General features: G+C 41.0%; 1 protein-coding gene across 3 annotated transcripts in view; it reads right to left on the reverse strand.

Annotated features, from left to right (window-relative positions):
* Positions 1-20,000, reverse strand: part of LOC123500032 (galanin receptor type 2-like) — a 120,792-nt gene that overhangs the window by 83,974 nt on the left and 16,818 nt on the right. For all 3 annotated transcript variants that reach the window (XM_045248646.1, XM_045248647.1, XM_045248645.1), the window contains exon 2: positions 17,091-17,754. In XM_045248646.1, the coding sequence (XP_045104581.1) occupies positions 17,091-17,518 (428 nt within the window). In that variant the 5' untranslated portion in view covers positions 17,519-17,754. The remainder of the gene's footprint in view (positions 1-17,090; positions 17,755-20,000) is intronic.

Genomic DNA, 20,000 nt, shown 5'->3' on the forward strand with positions numbered 1-20,000 from the left:
ATCACTTGTTTCTACTTTCTTTTTCCTTTCTTCTTTTTTGTTTTATCTTCCTTTAATTTTTGTTCTTTCCTGTTTCTCATTTTCCATCTTCCTTCTCTTCCTATTCCTCTTCCTAGCTCCCTCTCCTCCTTCTTCTCCTTCATCTTATCCTCTTCCTCTTCTTCTTCCTCCTTGCATTAATTTTCTCGTCTTCATCTCTGCACGAGGGAAGCGGAGAAAACTTGCGCCAAGGTGACAGGATCATATCAGGCTAAAGTTTCCCTCCTGACCTGACGAGCGAATCCATCACCTTGTAACTCTCTTCGTTTGCTGGGGAGACACGACGGGTTGCTAGCGATGGGTTGGTAATAATAATAATATACGGTTTATTAGAATTGCAGTACACACATACTGAAAATATACATAAGAGGGATGAGGGGGAAGGGAGGCTTAAGAATAGTACTCTAGCCTAATAGTTTATGGTCGTACCATGGTGGGAATCGCCCTGTGTTGCTATCGGTCGGTGCGCGGGGCTCTGATGGGCATCCTCGCATTGTGGTGTCGTGTGGCCCGGGACGGACGAGGTGCGTCAGGGGGAAGCAGATGGCTCGCAGGCTGAGGATATCTAGCTACACAAGAGTATGATACTTATAACGTTACAGCTGTCTTTATTGAGCTCAGAAGCAGCTGGAAATTGGTTCGACTTTTTTTTTATACCATGTGGACTTTTCATTGGAATTTATGGGCTAAAGGGGATACTTTTTGGGGCACCTCCTATCTCAAAGCCCATCCGCTAGGAAACTGTTGCCCCGAGGGAGGAAGCCCAACCTACACTCGGACCGTGGGCAAGATTCGGACCCGTGCGCTTGGAGACCCTTCGGACCTCAAAGCACGCGTGGTTCCACTGTACCGCGGCGGCCTCTAGACTTGCACAAGAAGACATATGAACTGAAATATACGTAGCTTATGATGCTTTAGGATCTAAATTTGCTCAAGATATTTATTTTCCTGTCAGGCTATTGCAAAGAATTGGTTAATAAATTCAGCACGAGCAGGTAAAGCGGCTGGGAAACTCAGGCCAAAACAAGAATGCTCGTACTACATGGCCAATAACATTTCGACTCCTGGTGTTCCTTAGAGAAAGTGTGCCTAAAAAAAAAAAGGTAGTTAGATGAGAAAAAACCCCTCAAAAACACATGAATGAATAATTAAACAATAAACTGTTAGATAAAGTGAAACAATTAAATCACTCAATTAAAAAAGCTGCAAAAGGCAAGTCATTACCTGCTTTTGCGTATTCAAAACTTACTATTATCTATGTTAAATGCTACGATAATTATAATTTGATCTAACTTACTCCTAGTACCGGGAAACGAGAAAGAAAAAAAGAAAGAAAGAAAGAAAGGGCCAGTCTTGCTTTAAATGCCGAAAACAACCCGGAGGTGATATTAATATTGAGTTACCGCCGCACCGAGACTCAATAAGTGCGAGCCTTTGTTGTGCACTGACCTTGAAATGACCTCACCTGCAGACCATGCGCAGTTGTCATGTCACGATTCTATTCTCTCCTTTATTTCCTCCCTCAAGATTTCTAGTGCCATCTCCCTCAGCTGCTAGTCTTCTCATCAATGAGAAAACGAATATGCAAGATGAATATGCAAGTCTCAGCCATACGCAAGAGTCTTTTATACCACAGGTCTTATTTCCGTAGCAATTAATCTGGCAATACCAATATCTGTATTTTTCTTTCCTCTTCTTTTTATTGAAGCCCAACATGTAAAGGAGAGAGAGAGAGAGAGAGAGAGAGAGAGAGAGAGAGAGAGAGAGAGAGAGAGAGAGAGAGAGAGAGAGAGAGAGAGATAAGTATACAAAGCTAAAATGAAATGAGAGATATGTCATGTGATTCTGTACCCCAAATCGGCAAACTTGTATTCCTTCACTTGATGCATTCACGGCCACAACACTAGTTTCCACCCACTTTCTAATTCCTACAACCGCCGCCCACGTGCAAGGTCAGAATGCTTTGTTTACTCTCCAAATTCTTTCACTCCAATCCCGAGAACTGAAGGGAATCTCATTTTGATCGTATTTGTGGTTCGGTTGAAATGCTGGTGTATCGAGAGGTCTGGGATTTTTTCTTTTTTCATTTGTTTGCTTATACACTGAAATTCACGTTTTAGGTCGATGGAGAAGGCAGTTATTTCCTTTCCATTTCAGATGTATTACTTATTACTCCCCGGTGTTATTTCTTGTGTCTTTCCATCAGGTGTTTGCCTACTAGGACACGCTGGGAAATATCTGATGCAATGGGAGGAATTTCGTAACGCGGTCTAATTGATTGGTGTTGCTTGATTGTCGTGTGTCATTCATGTGTGACAATGTTGGTCTCTCTCTCTCTCTCTCTCTCTCTCTCTCTCTCTCTCTCTCTCTCTCTCTCTCTCTCTCTCTCTCAGTTTCTGTCTCCTTGTCGCTCTGTCTGTCTCTCTGTCTCTAACTCTGTCTCTCTGTCTCTCTCTCTCTCTCTCTCTCTCTCTCTCTCTCTCTCTCTCTCTCTGTGTGTGTGTGTGTGTGTGTGTGTGTGTGTGTGTGTGTGTGTGTGTGTGTGTGTGTGTGTGTGTGTGTGTGTGTGTGTGTGTGTGTGTGTGTGTGTGTGTGTGTGTGTATGCTTGCACACGCATATTATCAACTTAACGTGATCAATACCTCCTGGCAAATTTTCCCCGTTGAAGAAAATAGCAAATGTGATTTCCTTCAGAAGGAAGAAAATAATTAATGAACCCAGGACCTTAGAAAATAAAAATCATATCTTCCCCGGCAAAACAGTAAAGTCCTCGATAACAGAATCGCTATAAAAATCACGAAGCTTTGAACCTTGAAACGTACACAGCAGAGGCCAGGCCAAGTTACATCACCCTTCTCTCCTGTAAACCTGACCCACAAAGGCTTTAGAGCACACTGAACACGAAGTACTGACTCAGCAGCACATTAGACAGGAATCAGTAACACTTAAGAAGATCAAACGCCAGACTAGAAGCAAGACGGCACGTTAGAAGATTGGTGATACAACCCAAACTCGGCCGATGCTTCACTTAACGAGAGCCTGATTAAGGGAGATTGATAGAAGGAGGGAAGGAGAAATCGTTCGCTGAAGTAGTGGAGGAGTCTGGAAAGAAATTAGATGGAGCGGCAGACTGAAGGACCAAGTGAGAAACCCAATCAAAAGATCCTGGTGAGTGCTACTTAGGAGCAGCTCACAGGTTCCCACGTAGCATCGTAGCAAAGCCTTGAGGAGTCGACGAGTGGAGATGTGTTACGTAACCTAGAAAGTCAGCAGCAATAACATGACGGGATTACGTACATGTCAGCCTGGTAATTGATTTTTGGTGCAAATACGTTTTAGACTCTTATTATCAGACGTTAGACAGATAGTTAATAAAGTTTTCAAGAGTGACTTTACGTATGATTAATGGTGCTGATTCTTTATTTCAAACGCTATATTCACTACCCAGGAATATGTTCAAAAGCCACAAAGATGGTTGGTTTGGTTGTCAAAGTTGATTTTGACATTAGAGACGAATAATTTCCATATCAGACCATCACTGCAACAATACAGAAAAAAAACATCGTTGAAAGCTATAAAACATTCACTACAACCTGTTACAAAGAGATAAGACGACGAAACTTGTAATAATGCGAGATTGATTTTGATCAGTTAGATTAGATTAAACTCGACGACTTTACTTAAACTTATCCTTACACCAACCTACAAAAGAGCAGGGTTGGTTGATCTTCACGCCACCCACAAACTACTCCAGATATGCGCTAATCAAGAAGCTACAACTCAACAGGGAAGCACGGGGAGAGGAAAATGTCGCCTTGAAAATCTGTAACCTGAATCCCTTGTGACTTGGAAGAGTGGCGGCGGCGGAGTTTGTGGTAAAGATTAGGATAAGTATTGTTTTTTACTCTGCAACTCACGCCGCAGAGAGAGAGAGAGAGAGAGAGAGAGAGAGAGAGAGAGAGAGAGAGAGAGAGAGAGAGAGAGAGATGCAGGGTGGTAAAGGAAAGCCAGGCGCATGATTTTCCTTCAATGTATTGACTAAAGTTTGAAGGGAGAACAAAAACTGCAGGAAATATTATGTGTCTGGTATCGAGAGTTCCATGCAGGGAGGTGACAGGGAATACAGAGACGAACAGCAGGGAAAAGAGGGAAAGAGAGGGAAAGGGAAAGTAAGGTAATGGAAGAGGAAGGAAGGTAAGGGGAGAGAAAGTCAGGGAACGTTAAGCTTGCGAAGGAAAGGAAAGGTCAGATTAGGTAAAGCAAGGCAAGATAAGCTAATGTAGAAAGAAAGGAAATGGAATAAAATATAAGGAAAAGAAAGAGAAGGAAAGGAGAGAGGAAGGACAAAGGAAGGAGAGGAAAAGAAAGAAAATAGAGTGGAAGAAAGGGAAGGGAATGAGCTGTATGATTGATTGAATTAGGCACCCTCCCAGTGAGGTTATAACATATGGAAATGGAAAGGAAAAAATGACTTGGTGAGTGAAGGAAAGTGACTGGAAGGGAATTGGCGTGGTGAAGAAAGATGAAGGGAATAAAAAAAAAAAAAAGAGACCGAAAAGAAGAAAAGTAAACGGAGAGAAAACAAGACCAAAGAAGTGGAAAGGATAGAAAGGAAAAATAATGGAAAAGAAAGAACGGGAGGATAATGGGGCAGGGGGGGGGGAAGAATCAAGGGGACAAAAAGAAGAGAGAATCAAAGAGGGGGAAGGGAAGGGAGAGAAAAGGAAGTGAAAGGGAAAAGAAGGGAAGGGAAATCAAGAGAATTAAAAAAAAGAAAAAATGAAAGAAAAAGAAAGGAAGGAAAAATGGAAAATCATGAGAAAATAAATGAAAAAAAAACACGAGTGGAAAAAAAAAATCGAGTAGAAATAGTGAAAATAGTGAAAGAGGAGGGAAGGGAAAGGATTGAAGGAAGCATTGGATAAGGCTCGGGTGATGACCTCTGATCTTTCCTAAGGCATGAATGATGAAGCAGCCCTGAAGTAGCAATCCATTCACCACCACCACCACCACCACCACCACCACCAACAACAACCACCACCAACCACAAACCTAAAAAAAAAAAAAAGAGAAAAGAAAAGAAAAGAAAAAAAATAGCTCCTGAAACACAAACCTGTACAAACATCCACATAGCACAGAGCCAAGAAATACACGCACACACACACACACACACACGCACGCACACGGTAAGCAATAAACACGCATTAGCAGTTCATCAGCAACGTCTCCACCTCCTCATCACTTGCTTCATTAACGGGACCACGATCATCCAGCCTCGACTATCGTGCTGGCTGGAAAGGTTATTGATATCGCCCCTTCTACGCTGATGCTGCACAGATATATAAGAGCGAAGCTAGGTGAGGGCACGAAAGGTTGAGGAAATCTGCGTATGTGTGTGTGCATCTTGTCTGTCTCTTTCTCTCTCTCTCTCTCTCTCTCTCTCTCTCTCTCTCTCTCTCTCTGATACTACACACATACTCGTACATACGCAAATGAGGTTAGGTTATGTTAGGTAAATTGAATGAGAGTATGTGTGTGTGTGTGTGTGTGATTAAGGTAAGTGATTGGAAGTGGACTGGTTTCTCTCTCTCTCTCTCTCTCTCTCTCTCTCTCTCTCTCTCTCTCTCTCTCTCTCTCTCTCTCTCTCTCTCTCTCTCTCTCTCTCTCTCTCTCTCTCTCTCTCTCTCTCTCTCTCTCTCTCTCTCTATTACTCTCATATGTATTCATGTCCATATACATTTTACGTACAACACACCCGCGGCCCCGTCTCTCCAGTGAATATTTAATAATAATCCCTAATTTATAGCTTTTCTTTCCCTCTCTTTGTGCTCTTCGTCTTGTGTAATCCTTCTTCCCTCCCTTCCCCTCTCTCTCTCTCTCTCTCTCTCTCTCTCTCTCTCTCTCTCTCTCTCTCTCTCTGTCTGTCCCTAAATTTTCCTGCAGTATATTCGCATACTCCTTCACTTTCCTTCTCTTTAGTAGCGTCACGTCCCCCTCATTACCCCATCATCCTCCATCATTACTGCCATCGTTTAGCAGAGAGAGGGAAGCAAAGGTGAGGCTCCGTTGTTTTCTCGTTGCAAAATACATCACCTTAACTTGCTCTCCATGAAGGATAAAAGGTTTATTCACTTTTACTCATGCACTTTCTCTCATGTAAAGTGAAGGCAACAGGAGGGATATCTTTTTTCTCTTTTCTTCTTCTTCTTTGTTTTTTCCCCTGCTTCTTGCTCGCTGTTTTATTTCCCTGGTGCTTGTTTGACCTTCTCCTACAGTTTCCATAATTTTCCTTTGTACTTTTCTGTTTGTTTTACTTTTTTTTCCTCCTGCCCTCTAATTTCTTCCGCTGTATTTTTTTTTAATACAATGTTGGCTTTTCACGGGAGTTTATGGGCTAAATGGGATACTTTTTGGGGTACTTCCTATCTCAAAGCCCACCCGCTAGGAAACCGCTGCTCCGAGTGAGGAAGCCCAAACTACACTCGGACTGTGGACAGGATTCGAACCCATGCGCTTGGAGACCCTTCGGACCCCAAAAGAACGCGTGGTTCCGCTGTTGTGTTTTGGTTATGTTCTCTACTTTTTTTTACCTGCTCTTTTTCGTGCATGTTTTTTTTTTTTTTTTTTACTTTCCTATTGTCTCAAGTTTCCCGCTGTGTTTTTCTTCCTGCTGCCTGTTTTACCTTTTCCTACAGTTTTCATACTTTTCCTTTTGTATTTTCCTGTTTTCCTTTTTTTTTTTCCTACTGTCTTCTAATTTCTCTCCGCTGTATTCCTGCTTGCTTTATGTTCTGATAATGTTCTCTATTTTTCCTGCTCTTTTTTCCTGCATGTCTTTTACTTTCCTGCTGTTTTCCTGCTTTTTATCTTTATCTCCTACTTCCTGTTCTCTTCCTTCTTGCTTTCTCTTTCTAACTGTCTATTATTTCAGTTATCTTTGTAATCTCATTTATTTTTCCTTCTTTTATACTTTCCATCTACATTTCATCGTGTTTGCAATCTAATATCACCAATTTATTGTATTTTAGCTGCTATTCTTTATCTTTCTATTCAATTTTTTATATTTTCTTCATATTTCGTAGTTGTTTTGTTTTTCTGTCTTTTCTCCTGTGATTTAATTCAATAATCATGTTCTTTTTCATGTCTTTCTTTCTCATCTCTGGTCTTCGTCCTTTATATGTTTTTTTTTCTGTTTTCTTTTGTAGTTTTCTGTATATTTTTTTTCATCCTTTTTTGGGAATTATTGAAGTCTTTAACCTTTAGCACATAATTGTTTTTTTTCTCTCTTTTTCTTTCTCTATATCCTCTTGTACATATGTGAGTTTATTTTTTTACTCTAATTATTTTTCATAAAACTGAGCACGTCGTGACATTTTCACTTCCATCATATTGTTGTTTTCACCTTTAACACTTTCACTATTATTCCTTTAATTATTAATCTGTATGAAGCAGCTTTTCTAGTTTTACAGCCATCTTCAAATGTTGTAATGTCTAGATACTGTAAAATTTATTCTTTTATCCGTTTATATCTTGCAGATTCTTGTAAGATTCTAAAAATGAAGTGAATTATTGTTTATTGTAATTAATGGCTCATTATCGGTAAATCTTGTTGTGTCGCGTTTTTTTTGGCTATTTCAGTTTTTTCTTTCCACTAACTACAGTCTTCAGTGTGCGCTCCTTCCATTTCTTTCACTGTTTGATGTATCGATTGTTTGCATTTCATTTGTATTTTTGTTTTTTACCTTTTCATAGCGTTATATTTTTTCAACATGCTTCCTGAGTCTTCCATTCAGTTTTTTGCCGTTCTTCTTTATTACTTTCAACATCCTTTTTCTTCTTATTGCGTTTAAAAAAAAATTTCATTGTCTTTCCTTTCCCCTTTGCCTCTTCCACATTTTATTATTTTTTTTCTTCCTATAGTTCTCGTTTATTGAAGTCTACAATTTTTCGTCAACTTTCATCTCCTTTTCTTTCCTTAGTTCCTGAATGACGCATTGTTTTCCTTCAATGCACTTTCTTTTCCTTCCCTTCACTTCCCTTTTCTTTCGCCTCTTTAGCATTGATCAACTTTCCCTCTTTTCATTTCTCCATGCATTGATGCTTCTCATCTTTTATATCTCTCCCTTTCCTCCTCCTCTGTTTCCATTTGCAAACTAAGTCTCCATTTCTCATAACCTCATCCACTGCAGTTATTTATTTCTTTTCTATCTGATCCCTTTCTTCTCTATGTCAGGCACTGCAGTTTTTTTTTATCTCCTGTCTCCATTCAAGTCTTCCTTTCCCTAGTCTTATCCCTAGCTCCCTCTCTTTCTCCCTCCCCCCTTTCTCTTCCTTGACCAAACCACTCCAGGCAGCCAACTCGTTTCACCTTGATGGGCTATTAAGCTTCCCTCATCCGATTGCTCGTTCGAAAACCGAAGTCTAATCTTATCCCCAATAACATTCGGAACGTTTGTCCATCAGGATCGCATGCAAGTTGGGCATTTAGAAAGGCTTCTGTAGTATGTTGTCCGTGGTGGTGGTGGTGGTGGTGGTGGTGGTGGTGGTGGTGGTGGATGGCGTTGTTTGTGTCGTCTTGTGGTGAGAGGCGTTGTTTGCTTTGCTGGAAGATTCGTGAGGCGTGAAATCAAGGACTAAGTTGAGAGTTTTCATTTCCTCTTCCTCCTCCTCCTCCTCCTCCTCTTCCTTCTCGCTCTCCTCAGCTTTCTTCTTCTTTGGAAGAGAAGACGAGTTTTTCTTTCCTTTCTCGTCTTTTGACATAAGTTGGCTCTTTTCCCTGCTTATTCATCTATGTTCTCTTACTTTTACTTTTTTCTTCCTTTTCTTTCTCTGTTTTCTGTAATTTTTCATTAAGGGAGGACTGATTTTGTCCTCGAAATTTACTTCATGTTAATTATCATCATCATCATCATCATCATCATCATCACTATCATCATCATCAATCATCACTATCAACAACATCTAGCACTTCTTGTTCTTGATTTTCCTTAACCATTAGTAACAAAAGGAGACTGGTTTGATTAGGCAGTCGCATCTCAAATCTTAAATCTCGAATATCGCGTTAAGGAGAGGTCTCAGTTTTATCACAGATGCAATTCAGTCCATTCACCCACACCCACATCCACACTCACACATACACACACACGTAGGAGGGTCGGGAGTGTGGTAAGCTACTTTTCAGGCCGGCATTCTTGGTCCACTCCACTCTGGACACACTCTCCTGCCTCGTTTTTAAGTGGCTAAATCTGGCTCAGCTGATTCGACAAGGCTGGAGTCAGAATAGGAAACTGCTAGCTTGCATGTTATTCAATTTTCATCCGGCGACAGGAGAGATTTATTTTCCTCCCGCATCAAATCCTCCAAATCAATTCTTCAGGCTTCCTCTGGCTGCTACATGGTGAAGTTCGAGGTTAGTTTTACTCGGAAAGTTACTGCAATCTTGCCTCGAGACACACGGAACGGCAGGAATCAATTAAGGATAACACAATCATAGCGGCTCTTCTCTGACTCAGCACATAATTACTCGCTCCACAGCCATGAGTATTTAATTGGCTGTAGAATAGTATGCTTACATCACGGCCAGAATGTGTTTGCTGCCAAAACAGGTTAGGTTAAATGCGGCCAAACGTCATGCGTGGTAAATTTGATCATGGTCTCTGTTGTGTTCCTCAGATTTTTCCTGTTTCTATTTATTTATGTATTTTATGGTGTTGTGTGAGGGGAGGTGTTGGGGGAGGATTGCCAAGGGTTATGAGGATGAGGAAAAGTTAACCTCACGTACCCTGGCCAGAGATTGATGCCTTGGTGCTACAGAAAGTTCCTGCTAAAGCGCGAAATGTCAAATGATCATGCTCTCTCTCTCTCTCTCTCTCTCTCTCTCTCTCTCTCTCTCTCTCTCTCCTGCCTTTTTCTTCTATCTATGAAACTTTTGAGTAATTTTGATTCATCTCCTATTTATACACAATCCTCGTCTCTATCTCCTTAATAATTCTCATCTATATCCTACAATAATAGTTAATATTTTACATGTCACAATTTTCAGTAATTCTGCTCTTCATTGTATTCCTTGATAACTATCTTGTTCTTTTGTCTTACTTTTGATTACCTGTCAAACTCGCTGAGGTCAAACATTTGACAGGAACTAAGTTTTAAAATGTCTATTACTGTTATGTGGCCAAGAGATTGACACGTGGCATTTATCACAATGGGAAGATGCAACAGGGTTTGCTTATCAGTAAATAAAATTTCTCTGCTAAATTCTTTACTTGATTATTAGAATTCAGGGTCTTTTCTTCACTTTAATCCACCGCACTCGACTCTCCCACATCTAAAAGGAAGAGTATTCACGCGCTTCGTTCATCATTAAAAATTCCAATTCGCGGAACCAGATGAGGATTTACAAACAGCAGGGGAAAAAAATCATGTGTGCTGTCTCTTCAATTTGCGCTTCTCATGGTCTTTGTTTACCTTTCATTTTGTTTGCCTTGTCGCAGCGTTGGTCCAGAGGCGCCACCACAGGAGACTCTTCTTTGCAGATATGATGGCGTTGCGAGTCTGTTTCTTGCATTGTGTTTTCGCTCAAGGCAGTTTTTCAAGGGACAAGAAGACACAAATTGGATTTCTTTTCATTAAGTATCCATTATCAATTCACTGTAAAGTTATTACTATATCAAATTTATTCCGTCTTACATATCAACTTTTTGATGTGTATCGGAAATCGTGAAAAATATCAGAAAAGACGTGGGTAGCTTGCTAGTTTACCATTTTCCCCACAACCGTCCCCATTCACACACACACACACACACACACACACACACACACACACACACACACACACACACACACACACACACACCGCGTAGTGTAGTGGTTGGCACGCTCGACTCACAATCGAGAGGGCCGGGTTCGAGTCCCGGTAAGCGGCGAAGCAAATGGGCAAGCCTTTTAATGTGTGGCCCCTGTTCACCTAGCAGTAACTAGGTACGGGATGTAACTCGAGGGGTTGTGGCCTCGCTTTCCCGGTGTGTGTTGTGTGTTGATGTGGTCTCAGTCCTACCCGAAAATCGGTCTATGAGCTCTGAGCTCGCTCCGTAATGAGGAAGACTGGCTGGGTGACCAGCAGGCAACCGAGGTGAATTACACACACACACACACACACACACACACACACACACACACGCGTGCACACACAGACACAGACACACACACACACGGCCCGGTAGCTCAGTGGTTAGAGCGCTGGCTTCGATTCCCCGGCCGGGTGGAGATATTTGGGTGTGTCTCCTTTCACGTGTAGCCCCTGTTCACCTAGCAGTGAGTAGGTACGGGATGTAAATCGAGGAGTTGTGACCTTGTTGTCCCGGTGTGTTGTGTGTGCCTGGTCTCAGACCTATCCCAAGATCGGAAATAATGAGCTCTGAGCTCGTTCCGTAGGGTAACGTCTGGGTGTCTCGTCAGAGACTGCAGCAATCAAACAGTGAATTACACACACACACACACGTGCACACACAGACACACACACACACACACACACACACACACACACACACACACACACACACACGAAATAATGAAAAGTTCCAATGGAAAATTCCAAACCAATAATTTTCAAAGCTTAAGACGAACAATAATGCAAATTAAACGAAGAAAAATCAAAGTAAGCCAAAGTGAGAGAGATTAGGTAGTAATATCTTCAGAGAATCTCGCGTATAATTAAAACACTGCAAATGTTCGGTGTCTTCCATCTGTTCAAACAAAGAATGTGCGGTACGAGCAATTTTCATTCAGTATTTTAGCGAAATTGATGAGCAACTGAGTTTTGTGTTATCCCCTTAGTAAGTGACGTCGCACAGATGAGAAATAGCAACGTTTTTAGTTAATGAGGGAAATGCAAGTCTTCTTATGCAGAAAATGAAAAGGAAGACGAAATAATAATAATAATGATAAAAAAAAAACATCTTGCTCTAACGCACAATCATTTCCGCGTACCCTTCCTTCCTTCTCTAGAAACGCAAGTTGAACTCTTTCCTTCATAAGCTTTTTAAATGAATCGATAAGTAAGATAAAAATTTAGCTTTGTCTGCTGGGTATACACAAATTTCAGCGCAATTTCCACATATTTACCGTATTTGCTCTTCATATCCAGCAGACAGACATCCTTGCTCGTCTCTTGTGCAACCAATTATTATGTTTATCCACACCAAGGCTACCCAGTATTCCCGCCGAGGCACTGGAAGGCACCCGTCTCTCTCCAATCACAAGGAATAAAGAAGCTTCAGTTCACGGCCTTGCTTACAAATTATAAATTATATGTCTAAAATAAATTATAAAAGATATATAAAATTATATAAAATTATATGAAATTAATGATGATATATGAAAGGAACGAAATAATCTAAATAAATCTCCTGAATTTAATAAAACGAGAATGGATTTTGAAATAAATACGTAATAGCAATAATATACATAATATGATATATGATGATATACGACAGTAAGAAACTGAAAATGGACATCGATAATCTCCCCGAAGAACAAGAAAACAAAATATCAGTATAGCAATAAAACTTTAATCAAGGCAGTGAATGAAACCAAACGGCCAAATTCAATAATAAATCCCTCCGAAATGACGAGAAGACAACTAGGTGATGAAGTTGCAATCACCACTGGGACGGAAACTTGCCAATCCCCAACATTAGCTTTCCACGTCGCCAGAGATGATATCCTGTCAGGGTCACTAATTAAAAAGACTTCATAACCTAATTGGCTTCAGTAGTTAGGTGACAAAAGACGAGAGAGAGAGAGAGAGAGAGAGAGAGAGAGAGAGAGAGAGAGAGAGAGAGAGAGAGAGAGAGAGAGAGAGATCGGAAATAATTAGGGACGAAACAGAGTGAGGAGAAAAAAATACTAACTTTTGATGACATGTCCCTGGAAATGGAGAAGGGAAACTCATCTCGATAAACACACACACACACACACACACACACACACACACACACACACACACACACACACACACACACACACACACACACACACACACACACACACACACACACACACACACACACATAACATAATATCTCCATCAAATACAGATGCACACAGATATCTCTCCTTTTCACACATGCAACACAATAAAGATAAAACAATGCCACATGAATAAAAAAATCATGCACAGAAATTGAATATGATCAGCCCTACTTCACCTGAAAGACCACTACCGCGCTGCTATCAATGAATGTTTACGCCCAGCGGCTGTTTGTTATCGTGGTCTGCGCTTCCGTCATGAGTGACCTAGGAATGAGTGCCAGCGACCTTTGTTGGACGGGCGATGCTTCCAAGCTTAGCGGGATATTAAAGTAATTACATGGAAAGGTAGAGAAAAATGGTAGAAAGAAGACAGTGTACAAATACAACGAACCACAAAGAATACAAGATGAAAAAGCGTCAGATAAATGAAAAAAAAGAAATAGATAAATGAAAAAAACAAAGAAGAGAACAAGAAAACAGGATAAGTGGAAAATATACTGTAGATGCAATTAAACATATATATATATATATATATATATATATATATATATATATATATATATATATATATATATATATATATATATATATATATATATATATATATATATATATATATATATATATATATATATATATATATATATATATATATATATATATATATATATATATATAATCTCATTCATCTTACGCTATTTGGTGGACACAAGACAGCGTATATGCGACCATCATCAACATACGCATATAAAATTTTCAATACTTCAACTTTCGATAAAATTGTCAGTTTAACAACTTTTGGATGAATTTCTCAATAAACTACTGCGTTCATTAGCTTCCATTACAGCAAATACACGAGTCGACAGTAACGCGTACCGTGCAATGTTGACTCAGGCGTGGAAATGAAACCAGGATGTCTATACATGCCTTTGATCTGAGCATGTGTGCTGAGCGAAGCGGCAGCGGCGGTGACAGCCAGGGGCAGAGAAAGTCGTTAACGAGATAATTACTTGACCTGTTTGTGTTGCCATGACTCGTGGCTGAGTGAGTTGCTTTGGTTTGGTGAGGTTAGATTTGCGTGTGAGTAACAGAGTGAACTTAGTAAGACTGTGATAAAGAAAGGGAGAAAGAAGTTACTAAGATAAGGTACGAGTAAGTGTTTCATGAATGGTGGGGAGAGAAAAGGAGAGCAGAGCGGGAGGCAATTAGCGTGAGAGAGGAATGTGTACTAAATGTAAGAGATGGGAGAAAGGAAGAAAGGAAAGGAGAGGAAGCCATTTCGTTTAAAGAAGGAAGGGAAGCTATGAGGGATGGGGAGAGAAGAAGAAGAGAGTGAGATAATTGTGTAAGGAAGGAAGGGAAACTGAGTGTGAAGGGAGGAAGGATGTGGGGAGTGAGAAGAGGAAGGATTGGAATTGAATGTGATGGAAGAAGAGAGGACAAAAGGGAGAGGTATTCAGGGTGAAGGGGGGGGGAATGGATACTAAGGGAAGTAAGGGGATAGGGATGGTCAGGATAGGAGTTGCTAGGGATGCGCGGCGCTTCTGGGAGCCATTAATCTACCGAGGCGGAGGGCGCGAACAATACGCTTGAAAGGGAGGGGAGCGCAGGTGTAATCCCATCAGCGCAGGGAGCACCTGTTGAATGTTGGTGATGAAAGAAGCTTGAAAAAAAGACACACATTATGACATAACCAACAGTAAACGTACCGTACTAATGAACTAATGGTTTTGATACGAAAAAAAAAAAAAAACACGAATCAAGAGCTGTAAAGCAAAGTTCACACAGACAATGGATTCAGCACAAAGTTGAGATGACACACTGAATTAGTTATACGTTGATGATCAACTTGTCACATCTGTAATCCAAATCAAGACGGTGAAGCAGGAAAACCTTCACATTTTTCCCTTTTTGTAACAACATGAATTTGAGATGAAAGTCTTGTAAAGAAAACGCACAGCAGTAAATTCTTACACAGAAACACCAGGTGTAGATTTGCTTTTAGTTGCAGTGCCGGACAGACAGACAGCCTCGTTTGTAGTTTGGTGCAGTGTTAATCTTGCCAGACCACAGGCATGCAGTTTTGGTAACAGTCGACGGCCGGGGCGGAGTGAGAATGACTGGGAATTCTCGTGAAACTCGCAGGTCAGGTCGTCAATCTTGCCTGACAGGGAGTTATTGCTTTGCCGGACGGTGTCAACATTTGTCCTCAGTCAACCCGGCCAGCAGAACACACCTGCCTCAGGAACCAACCACACACCTTCTTCCTGACAATGCTCTTTCATGTAACTTTTTCCTGTCCATGTAAACTGAATGTAGTTTACACTTCGTGCCTGTATGTTTGTGAGAATTTTCCTCCAACCTATATTTTCCCTTACAGACACTTTTTCTTTTATATGTCTAGGGATTATGCAATTCTTCGTGGGTCCGTTTTCCTCCTAAAATTTTTTTCTCCTCACATACTCTTTCTCCGCACGTGCCAAAGGTTATGTCATGCTTCGTGTCTTTCTCCCAAGAATCTTGTCATACCAACAAGTTTCCTTCAGCAGTGTACCAAAGGTCATTTCCCACGCTTCATGGAAGGCATCTTTGAAACAGTCTCCTTCTCAAGACACATTTCCACACTTCTGCCTATCCACGGGCGATGAAAGGCGGCTCATCACTGTCTTGTCCACGCGTGTGTCAGTTCGTCCTTCGCGAAGCAAGGACTCAGAATACGCTTCCGGCCAAGTTTTTCGTATTCACACGTGCCAGATAGTCACCAATCGTGTCTCCTCGTGTGTGGGAGTCAGTCTTATAATTTTTCTTATATCCAGAGTTTTCAGGAGATTTTGAATCAAAGATTGGCCAAGTATTGCCTTCGGGCAATGAAAGTTTTTTTTTTTATATATGGGAAGCTGATTCTGGATTTTATGAGACTGCTGTCAGTAAATCAACCAATCAGTCAACATATTAGCCGATCAAGCAATCAGTTATCAAACTCAATTAATCAGTTGATCAACCATCAACTCAATCATCCGATCAGTAAATGAATAAATTTATCTATCCATCTAGCAATCCTACATCTATCTATCTGTCCTTCAACCGCGAATCAGAAACAATCAATCCTACGCTTCTGTCTCTCCTTTCCGCCTTTCCGCACCTAACATGGCCTTGTTTAATTAATGAAATTCAATGTTTCATGTGATCTTGTTCCTGCTCTGCTATCTTTTTTTTGCGTTTCTCCCTTTCATTTACTCTGTTTGTGAATCCCCCTGTTTCCCGGATCCAAATTACACCTGTTATTGTTTCTCCTTCAGACCTTTTATCCCTCGCTCTATCCTTGCTGTGCGTGGCTTCACCTCCTCTCATATACGAGTATTAGAGAAAGAGTTTGAAGGTTCTGCCTGAGGACAAAGACACGAACAAATGCATCCCATAAACTTCATGCGAGCCAGGAAAAAGAATGTTCATGTTTTCCTCTTTTTCCCGGTGTTTTGTTTTTTTCATTCTACGAGTATTGAATAAACTGACACGCACTTTCCTGTGTAGAACGTGTGATAAAATTTTCGTGTTTTTCACTATTCTGTGGAATGTAAATGGTCTGGAGATTGTAAAAGCATAACCTTATATGAAAAAAAACTGTAGGAAACTATCTTGACATAGGGAAGACTATGGTAAACTAACTCAACACTGAAAAAGAGAAGAAAGGACAGTTACGTTATGGGAAGGTGTGAAAATTAGTTGGCACATTTTCCTTCACTTCAATATTTACAAACTCGCACCCATACTAAACTCATCCTCCTGACTGCCATGGCTTGTCCAGCTTAATGAAATGATACAGACTAAGATACGGAAATGAATTCGAAGGACAACACGGCCAGCAGAGGGAATGATCGGTTAACTCTTCAGGCTTTTAATTCTAATTTTGATCAGTGAAATCATCCATATTCAAATGAAGCACAGGAAAAAGAGAAAAGGAAAAGTGCCATCATCATTAAGGGACAGAAGGTTAATGAGATACAAGCGAGTGGCTTACCTGGTGACGTTCCTGGTGCCTTTGTCTTTGGCCATGGAGAAGACAATGACGCTGTTCCCAGACACCCCGAGGAGGAAGGTGAGGGCGTGAGTCACCACGATGGGCATGAAGCTCGGGTTGGCTTTGTGGGGCTTTCTCATCTCCATAGGATCGTCGAGTGGCATGCAGTTCCTCTCGAAGGTGGTGTTGTTGTCTAAGTAATCTTTGCAGTTGAGCTCCTCCGCCACCCGCGTCAGTGCCATCCACCCGCTGTTTCTGTCGACGGCGGACATGTTTCGCTCGAGCGTTGGCTGGGAAGCGTTGCCGAGTATTTCGATGACGCCTGGAGTGGTGAGGTCCATGGGACCAAAAAATGACATATTGTCCTCAAGTGTCGGGCCTATGTAGCTGGCGTGCACCATCTCCGTGAAGGGGACTGAGGGCGACATGGTGACACAGTGTCTCGTTTTCGAAGCTGTAAAAAGAAGTGTTATCCCGTACTGAGACTTTTTTCAGAATGTTTCACTACTTGCCACACGCTTCGTCGCCTAAGCTACCGAGGCAGCGAGGGGTACGTTCCGGCCGACTCAGGGTGAGGGTTTCCTTGGCTAGATGACGTATTTGTCATCGCCATCGTTTTTGCGCCACATTTTTGGTAGCGAGGAGGAGCAGGACCAGACCTTTCCTGAAATAGGGGAAAAAAAAGACATTTATAACGAAGCACAAACTTGGATTCTCAATATAGAATTGCAAGAGAATATTGAGAAAGAAAATACAAAAAATAGTTAGGCAGTAATGTTCTTACGCGGAGGATCTCTACCACCCACAGTGAAACTCAACCCACCCTCATTAATAACAAACCCAGATGACGTCAGCACCAACGCCAAGCATGAGTCAGGTGAGGAGCGTGGGAATGGCGAGACAGGTAAGAAGATTGAGACATTTTTAAAACATCACATGGATTTTTGGCTTTCCTCTTCGCTTCATGACTTACGCATCCAATGTGTGTGTGTGTGTGTGTGTGTGTGTGTGTGTGTGTGTGTGTGTGTGTGTGTGTGTGTGTGTGTGTGTGTGCGCGCGCATTATTATCACAGCACATGACAGCTCAAGATGTAAAAATACAAATAGAAGAAAAATCTTGTCTGGGAGGGAGCGAACTTCAGTTTCCATTACCGTATGACGTGCGAGAAATTTCTTTCACGGTGTATCAAAGAAACTAACATAAAAGTTTGACATTTTTTCTACCATGTGTGTGTGTGTGTGTGTGTGTGTGTGTGTGTGTGTGTGTGTGTGTGTGTGTGTGTGTGTGTGTGTGTGTGTGTGTGTGTGTGTGTGTGTGTGTGTGTGTGTGTGTGTGTGTGTGTGTGTGAGAGTGTCGGCGTGAGGTTGTGTGCTCGTTATAGTTATTGGAGGCGGTAGTCGGGATAAAAGTACGAAAAGACAAAACAGAGAAAAACAACAACACAATATTCTTATTGTAATTCGGTGGAGTAGAGAAATAACTTTCAACGAACAGATACTTGAGATAAAAAAAACACACACACACACACACACACACACACACACACACACACACACACACGAATGAAAAAGAAAATGTGGGAAAGGCAACGGGAAAAACAAACAAAACTAGACATGAAAAAATACGAGACGGGGACATGTTACGAAAAAAAAATAAACAATACATAATCAGTTTAGAGCAGGCAAGAGAAAATAGAAAAATGAGTAAAAGATCAGGAATCCAGGAAATTGGCTAGGGAAGTAGAGACGTATATGGAGGAAATAAAGACATGAGGGTACAAAACATAACAAATAAAAGCAGTTTTGTGAATTGTAAGGAAAGAGATGCATGTAAGTCTTTTAAGGAAGAAAATAGATAGAGAATGATGATACTAAAAGAAAAATACAACCATGAAAATTGACGAAGTAGAAAAAAAATATGGGGAATTGATACACGAGGGACAAGAATCTGATGACAAAAGAAAACAAAGAAAACGATAACCGAAAAAAAAAAAAAAACGAAAGCCGTGAAAGTTAAGACAAACGAAAACATAAAAAGACAGCAAAGACAACACATCTTAAATTTCCTTCACATTAAGTAACCCTCACTAAAAAAAAGCAATGTAATACCTTTCTTACTTCAATAAACTGCGTGTATCCCTACGAACAGAAAGAGAGAGAGAGAGAGAGAGAGAGAGAGAGAGAGAGAGAGAGAGAGAGAGAGAGAGAGAGAGAGAGAGAGAGAGAGAGAGAGAGAGAGAGAGAGAGAGAGAGAGAGAGAGAGTGTTACAGAAGGGAAGGGGAAGGTGGAAAGAGTGATGAATAATGATGGGCAAGCACAGAGGGTGGAAAATCAACGCATGGGTGGAGGAAGGTAGAGGTGGATTGTGTGTGGCACGTGGCTGTGGGGAAGAACAGAGGTGGAATTTACACTCGTTTGTCGTAAAACTAACAATGCAACTTCCTGCGAGAAAAGAATACCAGAGATGCGATTAGAGATATGTCTGTGTCGATGTGTGTGTGTGTGTGTGTGCGTGTATGTGTGTGTGTGTGTGTGTGTGTGTGTGTGTGTGTGTGTGTGTGTGTGTGTGTGTGTGTGTGTGTGTGTGAGAGAGAGAGAGAGAGAGAGAGAGAGAGAGAGAGAGAGAGAGAGAGAGAGAGAGAGAGAGAGAGAGAGTGTGTGTGTATGCAGATATTCATATATGTATGTATCCTAAATGTGTATTTCTTATTTTATGTCATGTGACCAATTCAGATTATTACTACTACCATGGAAGCATAAATATACATGTATCTATATATGTATGTATCCTATATATCTATGTATTTTCGTATCTATATGTCAGATATACAACTAGGCCTAAACAATCGCACTTATCATATATGTATCTCTCTCTCTCTCTCTCTCTCTCTCTCTCTCTCTCTCTCTCT

Source organism: Portunus trituberculatus, chromosome 50 (genome assembly GCF_017591435.1).
Source record: "Portunus trituberculatus isolate SZX2019 chromosome 50, ASM1759143v1, whole genome shotgun sequence".
NCBI lineage: Eukaryota > Metazoa > Arthropoda > Malacostraca > Decapoda > Portunidae > Portunus > Portunus trituberculatus.